The 23,605-nt window shown below is 43.1% G+C and overlaps 1 protein-coding gene across 1 annotated transcript; it reads left to right on the top strand.

The window, feature by feature from the left end:
- Positions 1-1,083: 1,083 nt before the first annotated feature.
- LOC124798223 (ejaculatory bulb-specific protein 3-like) lies at positions 1,084-16,403 on the top strand. Its single transcript, XM_047261534.1, has 2 exons — positions 1,084-1,328; positions 15,994-16,403. The coding sequence occupies exons 1-2, from the start codon at positions 1,136-1,138 to the stop codon at positions 16,188-16,190; spliced, it is 390 nt and encodes a 129-aa protein (XP_047117490.1). The 5' UTR covers positions 1,084-1,135; the 3' UTR covers positions 16,191-16,403.
- The last annotated feature ends 7,202 nt before the right edge of the window (positions 16,404-23,605 follow it).

The raw sequence follows: 23,605 nt of genomic DNA on the forward strand, positions 1-23,605 counted from the left end.
TGTCACAGAAATCGAATACCAATTGTCGTAGCTGTAGCTTCAAAACGGCATTAATAGCGACGTATATTCAAAAAACCTTCACACCCTTAGGGATGGAATTTCGAAAAATTCCTTCTTAAATCACAGTATAAGATCAACACCCTCTGCACATTTCATGTTTCCATCCTTAGTGGTGTGGGCTGGGCGATGACGAGCCAGTAAGTCAGTCAGTCGTGTCGTTGCCTTTTACAGGTAGAGATGTAGAGTATTTAACTGCCCCGTAGAAGTGAATAAGAGTGCCTGAGTGTTTGTTCAACCTGTAACGAACGCATCCACATCTGTTAACGCTGTTATTGTCATACTGAAAGAGAGTCGTGTCCACAGCACACTGACCGTGAAGGTTGTACAAATAAACATCTTTGTTCATATTTAATTCGGCAGGCATCCGTGGCCATTTTATTGAGGCATAATTTGAGTCGTTAGGCCGCCTCAAATGCCTCTTCAAACTTCTTCAATATCTGACTTTTCGATCCTTCAGCTGGGATCTTGTTCAGGATTCCACTGATGTCCCTAGATGGTTAGACCCTCAGACTACAACTGATGCAGCAAATTTATAATTTAGTTGGCTCCCAGCAACAGAAGTTGGCTTCAGCCCCAGTGTTGTTCTCAATAGCATATCGTAGTAACACACTGCACCAGATGGTGGCAGTTCCGTAAGGTAGATGTTTATTTGTTATTATTTATGTTTTGAAAACGTAAAACATATTAATTTCTTAACAATTACACTAAATAAATGAAATAAATAAAATGTTCAAACCAGCTTTACTTTTATTTGTTCGCAGATTCGACTGGAGCTGCATAAAGACGACGTGTGTCACTTGCTGTGATGTAAGTCTCGTTGTAAGAAGTGTAAAAACGAAAAACTCGGAGTTCTTTCGTGAAAAGGTACAGTCACGCAACGATACTTATCATGACAAGGTCACGGACGGCACTTATGAATTGACATAGGTTTTTCAGTGTGACGAGTGCAAGTGCCACTTCCTGCGTTCCCCCTGCTGAGTCACGTGTGCAGACTCACGCCAGGCTCTATAAGAGGAGGTGTCGTCTGTCTACGGCAGGGAGTACTGCTCGCGCTCAAGACTCAGACTCACTAGCCATGGCCGGAAAGCTAGTCCTGTGCTGCCTCTTGGGGCTGTTTGTTCTCTGCATGGAGGCTGCACCGCAGGACAAGCTAGACAGCTTCAACGTGGACGAAGTGCTCAACAACGAACGTCTCTTGAAATCCTACATCCAGTGTATGCTCGATGCGGACGAGGGCAGGTGCACCAACGAGGGGAAAGAAATCAAAAGTGAGTACTGAAGCTCTTTCATCTCTCTTTCAGGTAATGCGTAGCAGATAAATAGCTTCAGTGCTGGTAATACAGTGAGTGGCAACACTTGTCACCGATGACTGATGGAACTAAATCTTGGGTGCTAGACTTGTTTAGTATACATGGAGGGAAAATGTTGCACTCTTTTGAAAAATACTGGAAGTCCTAATTACACTGACTGGCAGTTCATTGTTGGACAGGGACAATCACAGGAAATGACAAGTGCATACGTAATAGTGGTTGAGTGCAATATTTATAAGGAAGAATGGTACAGACTTCACCACCTACAAAAGCAGGATAACAGACATAAATAACGTTCATGTTTGACGCGGGTTGGGTTCTCAACGTACAGGTCGATATCGGACTCTCAGTTAGGAATATGGCCTCCTGAGACACTGAAATTTTTGTACCTGTTATTCATACTGGCTACCAAACTGTTGAGGAGTCCTTCGAGTACATTGTCCCGTTCCTCTCTCAACGTGGTTTTCAGTCCTTGCATGGTATGTGGATGGGGTATTCGTTGAGAAAAACGTCTGCCAAGAGCATCCCAGGTATGCCCTATTGGTTTAGGTTCCGGGGTTACGAAGACCAATCCATAAGGTCAGCATCTTCTCTTTCAGTGTGTCCGACAGCTAAGTGTCCTGTATGGGCGGGCATTGTCGTCCATAAACAGAATGTGTCGTCCATAAACAGAATGTCGGGGCCTGCTGCAACGGTAAATAGACGGGCATAATCCAGAATAATTTCCCTGCAGTATGACTGCGCTAAAATGAAATTTTTCTGGTACCCTGCCAGAAGAGCTGAACACCCTGTAAAGTTCTTAGCAGCGTGTCCATTAATTCAGCCGACGTCTCTGGGCACGCCTGCTATTCAAGCATCCCAAACACTGGAACAGTGTTCTGGACTTGGGTGGACGAACACCTTGTTTGCATTCCCCTTCATATTCACTACATTGCACTTTGCCAGAATACTTCCAGCAAATACGTCTTCCGCTAGTCTTCCCTATTACTGGTTTTACCTAAGTGTCTGCGTCCTTAGTATTACGACTAAATACTTGAAACATATGTAGAGCTCAAATTGTTTACCACAAATCTTATACTAAGATACCATCGGATTCTCTCTTTTGTTTAGTCGTTACACTGCATTTATCCATAATTGAAGAGTACTGTCATTCATTAGATCAAGAAGAAATCTTTCCAAATATTACGCATTTCTTTACGGTTGTCCAGAGAAGATACTTTCCTGTAGGCAACAATAAGATTAGCGAATAACCTAATAGTGTTGCTGACCGTGTCCGATCCGTCGACTAAACATTAGAGTTCGTACAATGCTTCTTTGTGGTACATCCGACTTTCCTTCCGTTCTGTTAAACAACTACCGTCTATTACAACATACTGGGTTCCTTGCGTCTAATATTCCTCAAATCAATCAAATATCAACGAAGATATATGATAGAATCTCGCTTAGTCATCGACTATGTCGTGTAGTGTCGAAAGGCCTTCGGACATCTAGGAAACGTAAACAAGACGTTCGCCTTCATGTCACGTACGAACAAAGCCAGCAGTTCTGAAACCAGTTGATTCCTAGAGAAAAACCTGTCTTGTTCTATTAACGCCGTAGTATTTAAATTAACTGTACGCTGTTTGGTTAAAATGGCTATGAGCACTATGGGAGTAAACATCTGAGGTCATCAGTCCCCTAGAACTTAGAACTACCTAAACCTAACTAACCTGACGACAACACACACATCCATGTCCGAGGCAGGATTCAAACCTGCGACCGTAGCAGTCGCGCGGTTCCGGACGGAAGCGCCTAGAACCGCTCGGCCACCGCGACCGGCATAAGCTGTTTAATCCCACTACAAACGCATGCCAGCGACATTGGCTGGTAATTCTGAGCATCATTTGACATTTTTCTAAACAGGAGTGAGCTATGCTCTTTCCCAGTCACTGCGCAGCGGTTCGCGACAAATATGGGACTATTCCGCAGCGTGCTCGGTGTTCAGTGTAAATCTTAACTCGTAGCCTCCACTCTTAAGTGAAGAATCGCAATTCTCCTCGCCCCACCCTCTCGACTTTCTCCCCCCCCCCCCCATCTCTCTTTCTCTTTTCAGACATCAGTCCCTCTGACAGATTTGATGAGGCCCACCAATAATTCCTCTCTTGCGCTCATCTCTTCATCTCAGTGTAGCTCTTGGACCCTACGTCCTCAATTATTTGTTCGATACATTAACTTTTCTAACAAAGTTAATGACATCTTGTGGATTACTTTATGATGAAACTTTTTCATCAAATCTCCTGATTTCTGTGTAGTATCTTGAACAGTGGTTGAACTCAAAACTGTTATTAGCCAATTCCACTTGCTGTAAATTTCATTTAATGTGTCAAATGACCAATATTTTACCGCCCTACCTATCAAATGACTAAACTATAGTCTGCAATCCCATTGAAATTTCTTAGGCGTATACTGCAGTTCATGTATGGTTTTTCATAGAATTCAGAACATCCATGACCTACGTTCACTCTGTTTAATGGGGATTTTGAATATTTTGGTATGTAATTGCCATCACATTGTTTTCAATCGAAGTTCGTAAACGCATTTTATTGCCTTCAGTACTTGCTTCCGGATCTGTGTCTTTTTTTTTAGAGACAACAATACTTTCAATTGCCCTCTTTTCTCTGTTTCTAGTTTCTTTCACTTTTACGTTTAACAGATGGAGTGAAGTGAATTCAGCACACTACTGTAGTATTGGATGCAACTGCTATACACGCGCTCAAACGAAATGAGGCGGTTGGTACTTTAGTACAAGATAACTGGGACAGCAGTCAATTTGTCTATGTTAGAGATTATGAGCGTTCAGTAAATTTGTTGGTGGCTCAGAGGTCTTCAAGAGTTTTATGTAAAAATGTTACTGCGTAAGCCTGAGAACAAGGTTACCTGCAGGAATATCTGCATTGAGCAAAATGAAACGAAAAGGTAGATTAGGCCTCGGTGACGGATGGCATTCATCGGCTTATGCGTGTGGGTAGAGGGCGGTGATGTGTAGCGTTAGCTGCAAGCTGTTTTATAGCAGGTAGAAAGTGGATGCAAACGGAGAGGAAGGATGTCCCATTCCTGCAACTAATGGTCTCAAAAACATCCCGACGTCGAATGACAGGCACCGGTAGAGTGAAAACTAATGCCTCCCATGTAAGTGACTCTGCTCTGAGATTTATACAAGGTACTTACTTCCTCTCACTGCTAGTAATGTCATTCGTCTATTCTCCGGTACAAATCTCCGCAGCCGTAATTCACCCCTGTCCTCTATGTCCTGTGGTGCATCACAGTTACCTCGGATAGCGCCGTTTTCCCATGTATGGTACACTTTACTTACAGTGGCACCCGATAATTTTACAAACTTAACCATTTCAGAAATTCTTCCACCCCTGACTCAAAAGTCAATGATCACGCCCTTTTGGACGTCGATAAATCCAAGCGTTTCCGCATTACGGCAACGAATGCACAGTTTTCCGCGTCCCTCGAGACACTTTGCATATCCACCTTATTGCACATGACGTCGGACATAGACTTTAGCCACTTTAATGTGACTATAACGTGTGTAGTAAGTTCGCACGTTATTGTCTTCACACTAGCTCAGAGATATTACAATCACCCTTTGTGAATACCGTTTTCTTCAGTCTGTACCTTAAATCAATGCAAATATTTCGTCTAACCAAGCAACTTCCCACATTTTTTAACTGGGAGCACTTTTATCAACACTGAGTGCTTATCATTCATATTATGCGACTGACATATTGTCCAAAGAATGATTTACGTTTCAACTTCTTTTTGCTGAATTTCGTATTTGGAGATGGTCCAACTTACTGGTCAACTCTATTGCCCTCCCTCATATTCCGTTACAACTTACTGGTCAACTCTATTGCTCTCCCTCATATTCCGTTACATGTTGTGCAGATACATACCCACAACACCAGCAGTTTGTGATCAAACGATTTGAAATGGATAGGACGGTATAGTCTGGCTATTATCCCGCGAATTTGTATACACAACTCTCTCGATGTTTTCTGGACTGAGTGAGACAAGCGATCCGGGTATAGAAGCGGTCACAGTATGTCCGAAACAGCTGCTTCCCAGCTTCACACACACACACACACACACACACACACACACACATACACACACACACACACACACACACACACCCATACACAGACGCAGACATATAAAACCCATGTGTGGCTACTGTACACGCTGACAATATTTCTCATGTTACATCTCGTCGACTTACCCGAACAATCTGGCTAGTCTGTATCAGTAACTAGCTACATATGACACGGGGCCTGAGGCTGTTCCCCAGAATGAATCGTATATTTGCCAGGGAATTTCATAGCAATGAGTTTTCCAAAAATTCACCCTATTACTATACCTTCATGTGATAGTGAGACACTTATTGCATTCTATAATTTCATTTGGGATGTTACTAAAGAACTGTGACAAGTAGGCTCTACTCATTTTGGTAGGAATGTGATAACACAGCCAGTTACCAGGTATTCCCAAAAATTTGCTTGATGTGAATTCGGGTTAGATGTTGACGAACTGATTGGCATACGTCCCAGTAATTTGAATAAGCAAAATTATCATTGTTAAAAGATTCCATTTAATCACGAGTGTGTAATCTATTGAGACTCATTTCTAAAAGAGGCCTCTAATTCCATGATCAACTTCCGGAATTTTAATACTAGTCAGAAATGTATTCACTCTTCATTAATTTAGTATGTGATCTTTTAGAAAATTGTTTTTATGCTGCTCTTTCCTATTGATATAGCAAAACGATAATTACACTAACTCAGAACGAATGTTCTTCACGTGTAAATCTCGTTCAATATGTACGCTCTAGTTAAGACGCTGCATTCAAGGTGCCATTAATGTGGAATGCAGACTGCGTAATATATTCAAACAGTAGCAGAATTTCACAAGTACAGGTTATAATTACATTGAAAATAGCGTTACATACGTGTTAAATGAATTTTCAAAAGATGTAACTTTTTGATAGAGATGTAATAAGATTATGTTACGATCTTTATCTTTAAACTGCACCTGCCGGACTCTCAGTGTTTATGCTACCATGGAAAATTATTTGTAGCACTTAGTTAAGCAATTAGCTGTGTCAAATGAAATATATGTTGTATGGCGTGAAGTGTTTGCCATTACGCAGTAGGCTTAACAGTGGTATTACGCAATAGCTGCGGTATACAGTATTTACTAAAATCTCTGAATGTTATTTTTGTAACGTCTATAAACGCCAGCGAGTGGAATACAGGGGCTACCATCCATGACGAGGAATTGCCAGTTCCTACAATTGGCCAACAACGTAGGTAATACTTTCGGAAGGGGAAAATTTAATTAGACTGATTCGCTGCGGCCAGAATCTACGTACTCTTTGCAAAGTGCAGAGCAGGACACGTATTACGAGACATTTCACTACGCAGATTTACTCCACATATTTATTTGTAGACTTGTATGAATTGTCTCCGCACTCATACACGATTAAATGTCTCAAACTATGGGTTCCGAGGATGTGTTTCATTTCAGGTACTGGGTAAGAATTGTCACTACTTCTGTACTAGTCGACATAAAAGTTTTTGGGTATGGTACCCCCGTCATATTGTATAAAACTACTGCTGGAGAAAACCTAAGTTTCGGCCACGGTTGCAGCGGGCTTCTTCTGGGTCTACTGGTGCGTTCTAGCCATGCAGTGTCCCTTGTATTTTGTTATTACTGTTCACTGCGCATGTTATTAAGTCATAATTTTAAAAACATAGTTCATTTCATTGGTCTGTACTACAAAAAACTTAAGGAAAGAAGTAACTCTCGCATGATGTGTTATTGGCAAGTAACAAAGCTGTATGAAACTTGGACCAAACATGGAAAGAACAGCTACAGTATAGTACAGCACGGCACAGAAGGTAACTAAACGAAATACGCAGTGAGACGAACAGAAATGACACTTTTATTCAAAGACTATAGTTTCACTGAAGTCACTGCGATTGATGACCATCTCCCAGACATCAGAAGCGGCAGCCTTCTTCAAACCAATTGCGAAAAACTGCACCCCGGAGGGAGACATGGCGCATTGTAAAAATTCTGAAGTCCATGAATGTCTACAAATGGTCTCCAAGCAGACAAAGATAAACATTTCCAGTCATTGATCGGTTCAAATGAAAAAAAAAGAAAAACAGTTAAATTGAATGATTTCACCGCCCAGATCACAAGACAGGAATCCCATCGAAGATTTATGGGACATAATCGAAAGAACAGTTCGTGCATAAAATCTTTCACTGGCATCACTTTCGCAATTATGAACGGCTGTAGAGGCAGCACGTCTCAGTATTTCTGCAGGGGACTTCCAACGACTTGTTGAGTCCACGCCACGTTGAGTTGCTCCACTACTCCGGATATAAGGAGGTGCGACACAATATTAGGAAGTATCCCATTTCTTTTGTCACTTCGGAGTATGTCTTTCCTGGAAAGGACTATACGTGATGTACGAGTGCAGGCTGTGACACATTATCCACATTCCAGCATACAGCCGATAATGGTTCAAATCTGCAATTGCTAATGCATTTCCTGCTCTTCTCATGTTACTGCAATTTTGCTTCACAATTAGTGTTTGGCGAAGTCGTTGGTAAATGAAGTATTGAAGAATAAGCAAACAGAGCTTGGATGGCGTTTACAGGTACAGCTGCCCATGCAGCTTCAACATGATACCACAGTTCATCAAGAGTAGTGACTGGCGTATTGTGACGAGCCAGTTGCTCGGCGACCATTTACCAGACGTTTTCAATTGGTGAGAGATCTGGAGAATGTGCTGGCCAGGGCAGCAGTCGAACATTTTCTGTAACCATAAAGACCTGTACAGGACCTGCAACATGCGGTCGTGCATTATCCTGATGAAATGTAGGGTTTCGCAGGGATCGAATGAAGGGTAGAGCCACGGGTCGTAACACATCTGAAATGTAACGTCCACTGTTCAAAGTGCCGTCAATGCGAACAAGAGGTGACCGAGAAGTGTAACCAATAAAACCCCATACCATCACGCCAGGTGATACGCCATTATGACAATGACGAACACAGGCTAACAATGGGCGGACGAACACCTTGTTTGCATTCCCCTTCACATCCACAACATTGCACTTTGCCAGAATACTTCCAGCAAATATGTCTTCCGTTAGTCTTCCCTATTACTGGTTTTACCTAACTGTCTGCGTCCTTAGTATTACGAATAAATACTTTAAACATATGTAGAGCTCAAATTGTTTACCACAAATCTTATACTAAGATACTATCGAATTCTCTCTCTTGTTTAGTCGTTATACTGCATTTATCTATAATTGAAGAGTACTGCCATTCAATAGACCAAGAAGAAATCTTTCCAAATATTACGCATTTCTTTACGGTTGTCCAGAGAAGATACTTTCCTGTAGGCAACAATAAGATTAGCGAATAACCTAATAGTGTTGCTGACCGTGTCCGATCCGTCACTAAACATTAGAGCTCCTACAATGCTTCTTTGTGGTACATCCGACTTTCCTTCCGTTCTGTTAAACAACTACCGTCTATTACAACATACTGAGTTCCTTGCATCTAATATTCCTCAAATCAATCAAATATCAACGAAGATATATGATAGAATCTCGCTTAGTCATCGACTATGTCGTGTAATGTCGAAAGGCCTTCGGACATCTAGGAAACGTAAACAAGACGTTCGCCTTCGTGTCATGTACGAACAAAGCAAGCTGTTCTGAAAACATATTGATTCCTAGAGAAAAACCTGTCATCTTCTAGGAACGCCGTAGTATTTGAATTAACTATACGCTGTTTGGTTAAAATGGCTATGAGGACTATGGGAGTAAACATCTGAGGTCATCAGTCCCCTAGAACTTAGAACTACCTAAACCTAACTAACCTAATGACAACACACTCATCCATGTCCGAGGCAGGATTCGAACCTGCGACCGTAGCAGTCGCGTGGTTCCGGACGGAAGCGCCTAGAACCGCTCGGCCACCGCGACCGGCATAAGCTGCTTAATCCCACTACAAACGCATGCCAGCGACATTGGCAGGTAATTCTGTGCATCCGATCTTTGACATTTTTCTAAACAGGAGTGAGCTATGCTCTTTCCCAGTCACTGCGCAGCGGTTCGCGACAAATATGGGACTATTCCGCAGCGTGCTCGGTGTTCAGTGTAAATCTTAACTCGTAGCCTCCACTCTTAAGTGGAGAATCGCAATTCTCCTCGCCCCACCCCCTCGACTTTCTCCTGCCCCCCCCCCCCCCCCCGTCTCTCTCTTTCTCTTTTCGGACATCAGTCCCTCTGACTGATTTGATGAGGCCCACCAATAATTCCTCTCTTGCGCTCATCTCTTCATCTCAGTGTAGCTCTTGGACCCTACGTCCTCAATTATTTGTTCGATACATTAACTTTTCTAACACAGCTATTGACATCTTGTGGATCACTTTATGATGAAACTTTTTCATCAAAACTCCTGATTTCTGTGTAGTATCTTAAACAGTGGTTGAACTCAAAACCATTATTAGCCAATTCCACTTGCAGTAAATTACATTTAATATGTCAAAGAACCAATATTTTACCGCCCTACCTATCAAATGACTAAACTATAGTCTGCAATCCCATTGAAATTTCTTAGGCGTATACTGCAGTTCATGTATGGTTTTTCATAGAATTCAGAACATCCATGACCTACGTTCACTCTGTTTAATGGGGATTTTGAATATTTTGGTATGTAATTGCCATCACATTGTTTTCAATCGAAGTTCGTAAACGCATTTTCTTGCCTTCAGTACTTGCTTCCGGATCTGTGTCTTATGTTTTAGAGACAACAATCTGCAATTGCTAATGCATTTCCTGCTCTTCTCATGTTACTGCAATTTTGCTTCACAATTAGTGTTTGGCGAGGTCGTTGGTAAATGAAGTATTGAAGCATAGGCAAACAGAGCTTGGATGGCGTTTACAGGTACAGCTGCCCATGCAGCTTCAACACGATACCACAGTGACTGGCGTATTGTGACGAGCCAGTTGTTCGGCGACCATTTACCAGACGTTTTCAATTGGTGAGAGATCTGGAGAATGTGCTGGCCAGGGCAGCAGTCGAACATTTTCTGTAACCATAAAGACATGTACAGGACCTGCAGCATGCGGTCGTGCATTATCCTGCTGAAATGTAGGGTTTCGCGGGGATCGAATGAAGGGTAGACCCTCGGGTCGTAACACATCTGAAATGTAGCGTCCACTGTTCAAAGTGCTGTCAATGCGAACAAGATGTGATCGAGAGGTGTAATCAATAACATCCCATACCATTAGGCCAGGTGATACGCTAATATGACAATGACGAACACAGGCTAACAATGTGTGTTCACCGCGATGTCGCCAAACACGGATGTGACCATCATGATACTGTAAACAGAACCAGGATTCATCCTAAAAATTGACATTTTGCCATTCGTGCATCCAGGTTCGTCGTTGAGTACACAATCGCTGGCGCTCCCGTCTGTGATGCAGCGTCAAGGGTAACCGCAGCCAAGGTCTTAGAGCTGATAGTCCATGCTGCCGCAAACATCGTCGAACTGTTCGTGCAGATGGTTGTTGTCTTGCAAACGTCCCCATCTGTTGACTCCGGGATCGATACGTGGCTGCACGACCCGCTACAGCCATGCGGATAACATGCCTATCATCTCGACTGCTAGTGATACGAGGCCGTTGGGATCCAGCACGGCGTTCCGTATTACCCTCCTGAACCCACCGATTCCATATTCTGCTAACAGTCATTGGATCTCGACCAACGCGAGCAGCAATGTCGCGATACGATAAACTGCAATCACGATAGGCTGCAATTGGACCCTTATCAAAGTCGGAAACGTGATGGTACGCATTTCTCCTCCTTACACGAGTCATCAGAACAACGTTTCACCAGGAAAGGCCAGTCAACTGCCGTTTGTGTATGAGAAATCGGTTTGAAACTTGCCTCATGTCAGCACGTTGTAGGCGTCGCCACCGGCGCAAACCTTGTGTGAATGCTCTGAAAACCTAATCATTTGCATATCACAGCATCTTCTTCCTGTCGGTTAAATTTCGCGTCTATAGCACTTCATCTTCGTGGTGTAGCAAGTTTAATGGCCAGTAGTGTAGTTATTTGGCCAGTAGTTTTCTCTATGGTTTTGGTTAGCACTCCAACTATTCAAAGTAATGACCATTATTTTACTTCCATAATTGTATATTCTTTTTCTGCGAATGTCGTCCATGTTTCGGCTGCTTTTACTGTCTACAGCCTTATGAGCGTTTGATCAGCGCATTATTCGTTTCTTCTTACATGCTCTATTGTTTTACCTAGTAATTAAAAGAGTTGCTTGTGTCTTGCAGTTCCTGTACATATATATTCCGCAAGCCGCGGTGTGGTGCATGGCAGAGAGTTCTGTGTGCCACTACTAGTCATTTCCTTTCTTCTTCCGCTCATAAATGGAACGAGACAGAACGACTGCCTATATGCCTCCGTAGGAGCCCGAATTTCTGTTATCTTGTCTTCTGGGCCCTTACACGTAATGGACGCTGACGGCAGTAGAATCGTTCTGCAGTCGTCTGTAAATGCCACTTCTTTAATCATTCTGAAGACGGTTTCGTGAAATTAAGTCGTCCTCTCTCCAGGGACTCCCATTTCACTTCACGAATGAGCTCTGTCATACTTACTTGTCGACTGAACGTATTGGTAACAACTCTAGCAACCCGCCCCTTTAATCCGCCTTGCTGGGAATGCCAAGCACTCGATTAGTTGTCAAATAGACTGCATACGAGTTCTACACAGGGCCTTCTTTATAGATGGGCTACGGTATCAGAAAATTCTCCCAATAAATCAAATCTGGCCATTCGCCTCCCCTGTTACCGTCCTTATGAGCTAATTCCACTTCATATGGCTTTGCTACGCAGCGCCTAGATATTTTATCGATGTAACTTAATTAAACAGTACACTACTAATACTGTATTCGAAAATAGCATCGTTCTTTTTCTTAGTCTTCTGCAATAAGTTACACTTTTCTGCATTTAGGGGAAGCTGCCTTTCATCAAATCAAATAAAAGCATTGTCTAAGCAGTGGAGGATACAGAAAAACTTCAAGGAGGGGGCGCTAAAGATATCTTGTGCTACCTCTGGTTTTACTGTAAAAAAAATAATCAAGTCACACCCAAATTTTTATTTAAACTGATTACACACATATATAAGACAATGCCATCTTATGACATAAAAAAGTTGCAATTGCCGTTCTCTTCCATAAATGATGAATTCAATGCGGCTATTCTTCCTGGAAAATTGGTTAATTATATCGTCAATAGAAGAATCAATGTCAGTGTGAGTGTTCAACGGAGCTAATCCATTAAGTCGATCGTCCTTCGTTCTCGACATCGAAGGTTCACTGCACAAGGAAACAGTAGAATACTCGCGACTTTTCTCGTACAAATGCCAGACGGAATAACGTATCCAGATCACTAGAAAGGCCGCGACTTTTCTGTAGGTAGGTGCTAGTTATCTATGTGCCAGACAGAAACGTATAAAATACAGTGACGCGGACGCGTGTGCTACATAGGAAAGTACGAATACTCGATCACTCTATTCAGTCGAGTCGACTGACGAAAGAAACGAACGAATAGCGTGCGTGCTGACTCCGGGAGGGGGGGGGGGGAGGTAGGGGGAGGGTGGCGCCCCCAATCTTTATCCGCCACTATGTCTAAGTCATCCTGTATCATACTTTTCTGTACACTCGAGCTCCATAAGCAAACATTCGCAGACTGCTGCTCGTCCTATTCGACAGATCATTTATGTATCAACAGGATGAAGTAGAAATGCAGCACCTGGCGATTGGCTTGCTACCTCTCATCACAATTCAAGACGGCAGTGTATCGAGCAAAACCTATTGCGGCCAAAAGCGAGGTTCTGGCAACACTGTAACTGCATGTAGCGTGGCCAAGAACAGGCGGCACGAATACTGCGCTGTTGTGGGGCTGTACCATTAGCTCAGTGAGGCGAGGCAATGATCGAGTCACGTTCAAACCAAACTCGTTTTGCAGTTAAAGCATCAAACTGTATTCAATTTACATCTCCACAATGCAGTATCCTGCGTATTTCTTTCTGCTACTGTTACCTTTATTTAAACTGTTAGAGATAACATGGACGTAAATGATCACTTTGTTCCGTCCATAAAACTAAGCTAATAGAAAATAATGGCGGAAGTTGTGACTTTGTCTGTATCCGGTGAGGTACAAAAACACAAAAGGTACGTCGCACTAAAGTACGCTTGATACAACGCACAATAATTCCATTCCGCACATTAGAAGTCCAGAATTGTCATCACAGAGCCGGTACGGCCACTAATGACCAAGGTTCACTTTACAGAAGGTTTTCTAAGCGACCACCTTGCATTTGCAGACACTTCACCACTCTCTGGGTCAAAATTTTCTGGAGCCTACGCAACACATCATCACCTATCGCTGTCGAATCGGAATGCCCGTAAGCTGTTAGATAGTGTGCATCGGTGGAGTACTACAAACATATTTCTTTAAGTGTACCCAGAACCTGGAAACGCTTCATTTCAATGGTTACTCACAATCACTCAAAAGCATGGCAGTGCACCATCCTGCTGAAACCACAGCATTTGCCGAACACCAAGTGGATCGTTTTCTAATATGTCAGGTAAAGTATCGCAAAGAAACACACGATACAGAAGCGCTTGAAAGCCACGCTCATAGGTGATATGAAAATACCTTCACCAGTGAAGTTGGATTCGTCAGTCCGTTTCGCGTTGTTTCTCTAATGTTCATTACTTTCCAACTGGTTCTAAAGCAATACACAAAACTGCACTCGTCAAAAGACACTTCTGGCAGCTGGTATTAAGTTGACGTGTTATGATATGGATGAAATTCTTCACCGTGAAACACTTAACCAACTAGTTTAGAGATATTTGGAAGTGCCTCGGAATATCACGGGTACTTCACCGAGGCCGCTGTTGAACTGTTTCAAGAACCGCGTCCTTTGTGGAGTACGTCTAGTCCTTGGACGACCACTGTCCATTAGTTCAGAACGAATATTATGGTTTTTCAGAAGGCGATGCTCCAGGCGACGGATAATATTCTTATCGGGATGATACCTATGAGGATATATGCACGTGCAGCAGCACCCCGCCCCGAAAGCATATAAACATTTTCATCGTTTGTGTACTCCATTGGGATGCCATCCTACATGATGTTGACAAGGCCAGCTATGGCTGCGGTCTGCGCAGCTGGTAGGCAGATGCCTGCAGTTTAATGAGTCCTATTGTCGTGTGATAGGCTGTTGTGGTCTGACAAAATCATGTCCTGCTTATAAACGAGAACTCGAAAATGGATTCTGTTGTGTCGGCAGAATAGCCAACACCGTGTTACTAGAGGAGGCCGAAATGCACGCGTTTTATCTCACGCAGGCTGGCGTGAGGGGGGAAGAACTATACTGACGTGAGGTCTGGAACATGACCAGGAATTAGAATTCAGAAAGCGGACGCAATTAGTTAAATACTTAACTTTAATCCATTAATGATGAATGTCGCTCTTGACGGTACATGAGTCACAATATTATCTGTTCAGAAGACATAGTAACTGAATATGGCGCCTCCTAGGCCGTAGAAAATGAAGTAGCTGAAGGCTATGCTAAACTGTCGTCTCTGCAAATGAGAGCGTATGTAGTCAGTGACCCATCGCTAGCAAAGTCGGTTGTACAACTGGGGCGAGTGCTAGGCAGTCTCTCTAGACCAGACCCACCGTGTGGCGACGCTCGGTCTGCAATCACTGATAGCGGCGATACGCGGGTCCAACGAATAGTAACGGACCGCGGCCGATTTAAAGGCTACCACCCAGCAAGTGTGGTGTCTGGCGGTGGCACCACAGACTCCAAAATAATAAGAAAATAAATAACGAACCTGACGAGGATTTGAACAATAGCTCGGTGGTGGAGGTGGGTTTGATGTCCCAGCAGGGTACTCAGTGAGCAACAACGCCTGGTACGCTAGTGCGGAGTGATACACGTTGCTCTATGCGTTGCGCGATATGGATGCCTTGTCTGCTCCTCGTTTTTGTACTTATTACCTCAGAATGCACTCAATATGATTTTTCTAGCTAATCTTGGCTCTTGAATCTGGATGAGGAATAGCATGCGGACCTCGAAATGCACCATTTTTTCTTCGCGCTGTACAGAAAAAGACCCCACTTGTCACACTTCCCTGGGGCACTCCAGGAGACACCACTGTCTCAGAAGAACACGGGGAACCTACTCCAGATACTCGGACCTTAGTCTGTAGAGGGACACTGTGTAAAACGCTTTCCCGTAATCTAGGAATATCGAATCGGACTGTTGGCTCTTCTTCCATGGTTCTCTGTTTCGATGATGTTTAAAGTAGAGACAAAAATTCTGTACATGTAACTGTGAAATGTGTAGCCGTTACTACAACTAACGCAAGGATGCATTTAAATCATACATTTTCGTAATGGTGTAGCAATCCCACAACCTCAACTGACTGCCAGTCACTTTAATGCGTTTGCTCTTCTTGCAGAGAGACTGCCAAAATTTGTGGCCAACGGGTGCCTGGACTGCACGCCCAGCCAGCTGGAGAGAGCTATCAAGACCCTGAAGCACGTCACGGAGAAGTACCCTGAAGAGTGGGCCAAGCTGAAGGCCAAGTTCGACCCCACTGGGGAGTACGCCAAGAAGCACGCAGAGACCTGGAAGCAGCGCGGCATCACCTTCTGAGCCGACCCAAGCGCTGCACACACCATTCAGCTGACACGAAGTAGTCGGCCATGATATGTCGCCCACATGAATACTGTCCCAGAGATTCACAATCTGAAAATTCATAATTTTCACTGCAATGATTTTTCTCCATCCACACTGTGTCTTGAAGTGATGCGAAGTCACTCTTACTCTGTTAACATGTGGAATTACAAATAAAAGGTTCTTCAACTCTTCGTTTGTTCTGATTATCACTGAATGAGTAAAAATTTTCCCCACACTTTCTCCTTTTCTTACAGACGCATGCACACACACACACACACACACACACACACACACACACACACACATACACACACACTTTTGAACAGAAGCTACCGAACTACCCGGAGTAGTTTATTATCGTAACTATAATTATACTGTGTTCCAGAAGTTTTGTTCTACTATGAACAGTTCAGAGCATATTCTAAGTTACGCTATATTTTCCAGATCTCCGGTGCTAGAAGTTTTGTTGCTTTTTCGGAACAGTACGACCAGCCACCATTGGCAAACATAAGGAAAGGATGCATTTGACTGATAAGGGAAACGTATGACAAGGCTCTAACTTCGTGTGTCACTAACCCTTATGGCTTCTACGCGAAATCGTCTTAAGTATTTAGGAGTATCTCATTCAGTTTACTACATAAAAGCTGGTTGGAATGATCTGATGGTATTGTGTATCTTATTATGTGTATTAAAAAGCAAACAGTAACATGTAGTAGAGATCTTTTAGCATTTATCGTGCCTGTAAATGGACACCTACAGAGCTGTGTGTTACTTACAGGCAGTGAGCAGAGAGTTGCATTCCAATATACGAAAGAAGCCGATGCGAACAGGTAGCTGACTTTCATTACGTATTACCAGGACTTGGCATGTGTTCAATGCCCCCTTTCCTTCATAAGTGCACAGCAGACACATTCACACCTGAAATGTAAGTGGAAGACAATAACGTTTTGGGTATTAAATTAAATTTCCAAAGACTTTGGGTTGCGCATTACTTTTGGCTTCCTGTGTTCTAGAAAAAAATGCGAATTTGTGTTGATAATTATTACTTTACATCCTGCTATCCCCGTATGTGTGTGTGTGTGTGTGTGTGTGTGTGTGTGTGTGTGTGTCTGTGTGTGTGTGTGTGTGTGTGTGTGTGTCTTTCGGTATGTTTAAGTCATTATGCAAACCTTCTTTATTATTATTATTTTCACGACGGAATTTTTAAACATTATATAAAGAATACATCAGGTGTTGGAAATATGATATAAATCATTCCACATTTGCAGAATACTTGAAACACCATCTAACCAATACAGGACATGATATGAAAATCATTAGCACCAAGAGACACTACAAAGACATTACAAAAGGTCGGGCACAATAGCAGAGAACAAATACGTGATAAACGAACAGACATATACTAGTGCAAACTCTCTCTGCTTAACTTAATAAAAGAAGTGAAAATGTAAAAAAAAACACAGACACACAACGGGAAGCGGGAGGGGGAGGGGGAACTCCGGAAAAGGTTAAAAATGAAGTAAAATAAACTAAAATAAAAGATTTGCATTCCATATGATACTGAAATCACGACCTGGACCGTGGTGGGATACCAAATTCATTATCGTCCACGGTACGGCCCGGCAACTAGGAGTAATGGTCAGCGGTACCATTTTTTTTTTCATAGCAGTACCTCTTTAGTTGTCGTCCGTGCTATCCTTAAAGCACAACAGTACAGCTACGATATTCTATGCCCCGTTTTGGTGTCCTTTATGGCATGAAATAATTGGCTTAAATTTCAGCAGGATAACGCCCGGACCCAGCGAGGTGGCGCAGTGGTTAGCAGCGAGGACTCGTATTCGGGAGGACGACGGCTCAAACCAGCGTCCGGCCATCCTGAATTAGATTTTCCCTAAATCGCTTCAGGCAAGTGCAAGGATGGTTCCTTTGACAGGACACGGCCGACTCTCTTCCCCATCCTCCCCTAAACCGATGCGACCGATAACCTCGCTGTTTGGTCCACTCCCCCTGAAACAACCAGCCAACCTCCCCGCCCCCCCGCCCCCTCCCCCACCCGATAACGCTTCACCCAAAACACTTCGCCGCACGGGTGTTAGGGGCGCATTACAGCCACAGACTTTTTTTGTAGAAGTTTGTTATGCCGTTACAGATATGCTGTTATGTCACTGTCTAATCCAAACTCTAGGGGTGACTGTGACTAATACGTCTAGCGAACCAGAAAACTGTGATTTGATACTAACATCGGTCGTTAACGACAATTTTTACATGCACTGAAACGTCCCCTTTTGAACAATTACAAATGACTGTGCTTAACCTAACACACAATATTTTTAGCGCAACGCAATCTGACTTTCAAAAAATCCCTACGAAAGAATGGGCCCTGACTAACATTAAACTATACCTTTCACAGATCACTTACCTCACAAAAATCTTCGCTACTCAAGCTACTGCAATACAGCGAGCGCCACTACTGCCAGCTAAATAATAGATTCAAACTACGGAAGGCACTAACTACTGATAGGGATAGTTAGCAAATGAAAGATATTAATAGAGAACAAACAATGTATTTACCTTGATATCATCATATATAAATATAGCAGTTCATGACAAATTTCAAAACTCCGCCATCTCTCTCCCCACATCCACCACTGCTGGCGGCTCACCTCCAACTGCGCAACGCTACGCGCTGTTCACATCCAGCTGCCGCTGCCCAACACTACAATGGCGAGTATTACAACAATGCAAAGCAGCCACAGACTGCACACAGCACAGCCAGTGATTTTCATACAGAGGTGGCGTTACCAATAAAAAAACCTAAACAGCCTACTTACATAGCCCCCATACTCCCCACAAAAAATTTTACAAATTTTTTTGGGCACTGGCCAATACATACTTGTTAAAATTTTTTTCACAATTACAATAACAAAGAAATCAAAGGCACACACTTATTGATACAATGTTGGTCAAAAGCTAAAATTTTCTCACAGTCCATAAAGACAGTCCTGATTCATCACAGTAAAATTACAGTGTTTTTCTTTTTTTTTTCAAAGTCTGAACAGTAAAAGAGAATGCACACAGAAGTAGTGGATTTCCATGCAGTCTTGAAGAAGTAGTGTCCTTCCATCAGAAAGACAGTGCTGACTCTTGACATGCTGACAGGTAATGGGCCACAACATAGCAAACCCACAGCAGAGTCATTCGACGTTTTGAAGAGTATTGGTAGGTCATCACAGAGCAGACTTTTTTTTTTTTTTTTTTTTTTTTTAGAGAACGAACAATGTATTTACCTTGATATCATCATATATAAATATAGCAGTTCATGACAAATTTCAAAACTCCGCCATCTCTCTCCCAACATCCACCACTGCTGGCGGCTCACCTCCAACTGCGCAACGCTATGCGCTGTTCACATCCAGCTGCCGCTGCCCAACACTACAATGGCGAGTATTACAACAATGCAAAGCAGCCACAGACTGCACACAGCACAGCCAGTGATTTTCATACAGAGCTGGCGTTACCAGTAAAAAAACCTAAACAGCCTACTTACAGCACTTCTTATCACCCCCTGTGGTTAGGATACATAACCCTTACAATATTATTATACAACTAATTTTACAGATAATGAGTCACATATAAACAAAATTTGATTGAAATTGCTCCAGACGTTCCTAAGTTAAACTTCTATGCCACCTCCGTTTTACCCTAATCCTTATAGCCAATAGGTGATCCTTATCACCGCAGAAACCTTCATGGTTTCACACACAACAACTCATGACATTTTAATCACAATCGTATGATTAGTACAGCATCGCGCAGAAGACGAACAAATAAATATTCATTTTTTGTCTATTAGACTGACTGCAGTTGATTTTTGGCCAGTGTTGTGGTTCAGGACGGTATGAAGACGACTTACGTAATTAATAGGATTCACAATGTTTGTCATACACGATACATCTTAGACACATATGAACATCGGAAGCTAGAGACAGTTAAAGTTTTTGTTGGAATTAAAACACATCAACATAATCTGAAGCGCCTGAGAAACTGGCATAGGCATGCGTATTTAAATACAGATATATGTAAACAGGTAGAATATGGCGCTACCGTCAACAGGGCCTATATAAGGCAACAAGCGTCTGGCGCAGTTGTTACATCGGTCACTGCTGCTATTGTAGCAGGTAATCAAAATTTAAGTGAATTTGAACGTGGTGTTGTATTTGGCGCACGAGCGATGGGCCACAGCATCTCCGAGGTAGCGATGAAGTGGGGATTTTCCCGTACGACCATTTTACGAGCGTACCGTGAATATCAGGAATCCTGTAAAACATCAAATCTCCTGCATCGCTGCGGCTGGAGCAAGATCCTGCAAGAACGGGACCAATGACGACTGAAGAGAATCGTCCATTCTGACAGAAGTGTAGCCCTCCCGAAAATTGTTGCAGATTTCAATGCTGGGCCGTAAGCGAGTGTCAGCATGCGAACCATTCAACGAAATACCATCGATATGGGCCTTCGGAGCCGAAGGACCACTCGTCTACCCTTGATGACTGTACGACACAGAGCTTTAGGCCTGGCCTGGGACCATCAACATCGTTATTGGACTGTTGGTGACTGTAAACATGTTACCTGGTCGGACGAGTCTAGTTTCAAACTGCATTGAGCGGATGGAGTGCACTGGTTTGAGACAGCCTCCTGAATCGATGGAGCCTGCATGTGAGCAGGGGACTGTTTAAGGTGGTGGAGGCTCTGTAATTGTGGGGGCGTGTTCAGTTGCAGTGATATGCGACCCCTATTACGTCTAGATACGACTCTGGCAGGTGACATGTACGTAAGCATCCCGTCAGAACACCTGCATCCATTCATGTCCATTGTGCATTCCGACGGACTTGGTAAATTCCTGCAGAACAATGCGACACCCCACACCTACAGAATTGCTACAGTGTAATGCCAGGAACACTCTTCTGAGTTTGAACACTTCCGCTGGCCACCAAACTCCCCAGTCATGAACATTACTGAGCATAGCTGGAGTCCAATGCAATGTACTGTTCAGAAGAGATCTCCATCCCCTCGTATTCCTATAGATTCATGGAGAGATCTGCAGGGTTCCTGATGTTAGTTCTCCGCAGCACTACTCCAGACATTAGTCGAGTCCATGCCACGTCGTATTCCGGCCCTTCTGCGTGCTCGCGAGGGACCTACGTGATATTAGACACGCGAGATATCCGATTCAATGAAAAGAACTAATCAGCCACTGTAGAGCGCTTTATAACCTAAAGTTATTGAATTATGTTACATGTGTACTTATTTCTTATTGCTCTTTACTGACCGCCATTCAGTTTAGGGTATTTTCATTTTCCATTTTAGCGTAATTGTTATGTCTGGCCCCAATTGTATTTAACTTGTTTGTATATTTATCGACCCCCAGACATGGTAGTCAACCATCTTACCATTAAACAACCTTAGAATAGTTAGGAATTTCGCTTCACAGCTGTGAACACCGAATATCAATATTTTACCTTCCTGTAGCTAATTTTAATAACTTTGCTATGTTATGAAGTCATACTTAGAATAAAAAATAAGAGTAGCAGTAGTGACAGTAGTTTGAATTGAAGTCACACACTTGAACCAGATGGCAAACAGACCTATACCTTTCGCGGGCAAGTGCTCTACCATCTGAGCTACCCAAGCACGACTCACGCCCCCTCCTCAAAGCTTTACTTCCGCCGGTACATCGTCTCCCATATTCCAAACTTCACAGAAGCTCTCCTGCAAACCTTGCCGAACTAGCACTCCTGGAAGAAAGGATAAGATCAGGTAGAGCACTTGCCCGCGAAAGACAAAGGTCCCGAGTTCGAGTCTCTGTCCGGCACACAGTTTTAATCTGCCATGAAGTTTCAAGTTATGAATGATTTGTCCCAATAACAGAACTGCACTAAAATTCATCGAAGGAGCATTACTAGTAGCTACACTATTACTTGACATTCTCACTAAGGCAATATGGTATACGATGCGATATGTTGCGACAAAGGTGACGTGACACGACGGCTACCCATGCGACACCTATGTTCCCACAGGAGCGAAAAGACAAGCAAGAGGACAGAGCAAGCGGAAACAGCCTAGCGTGTGGTGCACTGCTGCCAGCCTCGTTGAAGATAACTTACAAATATGTCACGTATTTACTCGAGACTAGAAGAGGTATGGTGGTCGTTTCAGCGTTAAAAACAGTTTCGATATGTTAGATACTTTGGCATGCAGCATTATATGAAGTAAAATGCACCAAATGTAAACTGTCCATTGACTGCTGTTTTCACTGGAAACATTTCAAAATATGTGCTGCGTCTTACTTAATTTCGAAGTATTACAATAACTGTGGGCAGCAGTGAACAGAAAACCAGTTGATTATGAAATTGTGGTATCAGACTACAAGATAGAAAAAATGATAAATTTTTTATTGAATAATTTTCTCAAAATCGAATGAAAAATGCAGCATAGTGGAGACACGCACAATACCGAAAATAATGATACTTCTTAATTTTTCATAGAAAAGTAATAATGTTACCGAGAAATAGCTACTGATGAGTTTAAGTTTCCCTCCTTGTATAATATATAATACAGTTACATGGGGCAGCTACCACTCTGTATTGTGCTAGGTGATACGCAGAGAACCGTATAGGTGTTGTATCGCTGTTGCCCTAGTGTGGAGCATTTAAGTGGGTTCAAGCACGTTTCTATGTGCTCCGCAGATGCAGGTAGCTTTTGCGTTGTATCTTCAGTCGCATCGCGTATCGTATCACATGTCGTATAGCCTCAGTGAGGTCCACGCTCAGCTGGTGGCAACTCCCGGCACGAAGTGCAGTTAACTATAATGACGGAGTCCCTGCACATTTTCCCAGTCGACCACCAGGTAAAAACCGCTGCGCCTCGCCTAGATGCAATGATGAGCAGGTCGGCCTAGCAGATGCTGTACAGTTCCTCTCCGGCCCAAGTATGCGCCGCCGCGGTGCGTGTCCCTCTGCGTCGGGGTGCAGGGGGTGGAGAGGGCAGTGCTGGGACAATCGCACCCTTTATTGGAATGATCAGTGGTATCGGTCACCATTACCATCAGGCAACTTAAATCCCATACTGAGACCAGCGGAATAGTCCAGTGCAAATAACGATACAGTGAGCTGGTTAAATAGTAGTTTTATACTGAAATGACAAAAGTCATTGGATATGTTCTAACAACTTGTCCGACCCCCCTTTGCTCTGTATATTGCAGCAGCTCGACATGTTATGGACTCAAAATGCAGTTGGAAATTTCCTGCAGAAATACTGAGCCATGCTGCCTCTATAGCCTTCCATAATTGCGAAAGTATTGCCGGTGCAGGATGTTTTACACGAAGTAACCACTC

This window comes from Schistocerca piceifrons, chromosome 5 (genome assembly GCF_021461385.2).
Source record: "Schistocerca piceifrons isolate TAMUIC-IGC-003096 chromosome 5, iqSchPice1.1, whole genome shotgun sequence".
Classification (NCBI taxonomy): domain Eukaryota; kingdom Metazoa; phylum Arthropoda; class Insecta; order Orthoptera; family Acrididae; genus Schistocerca; species Schistocerca piceifrons.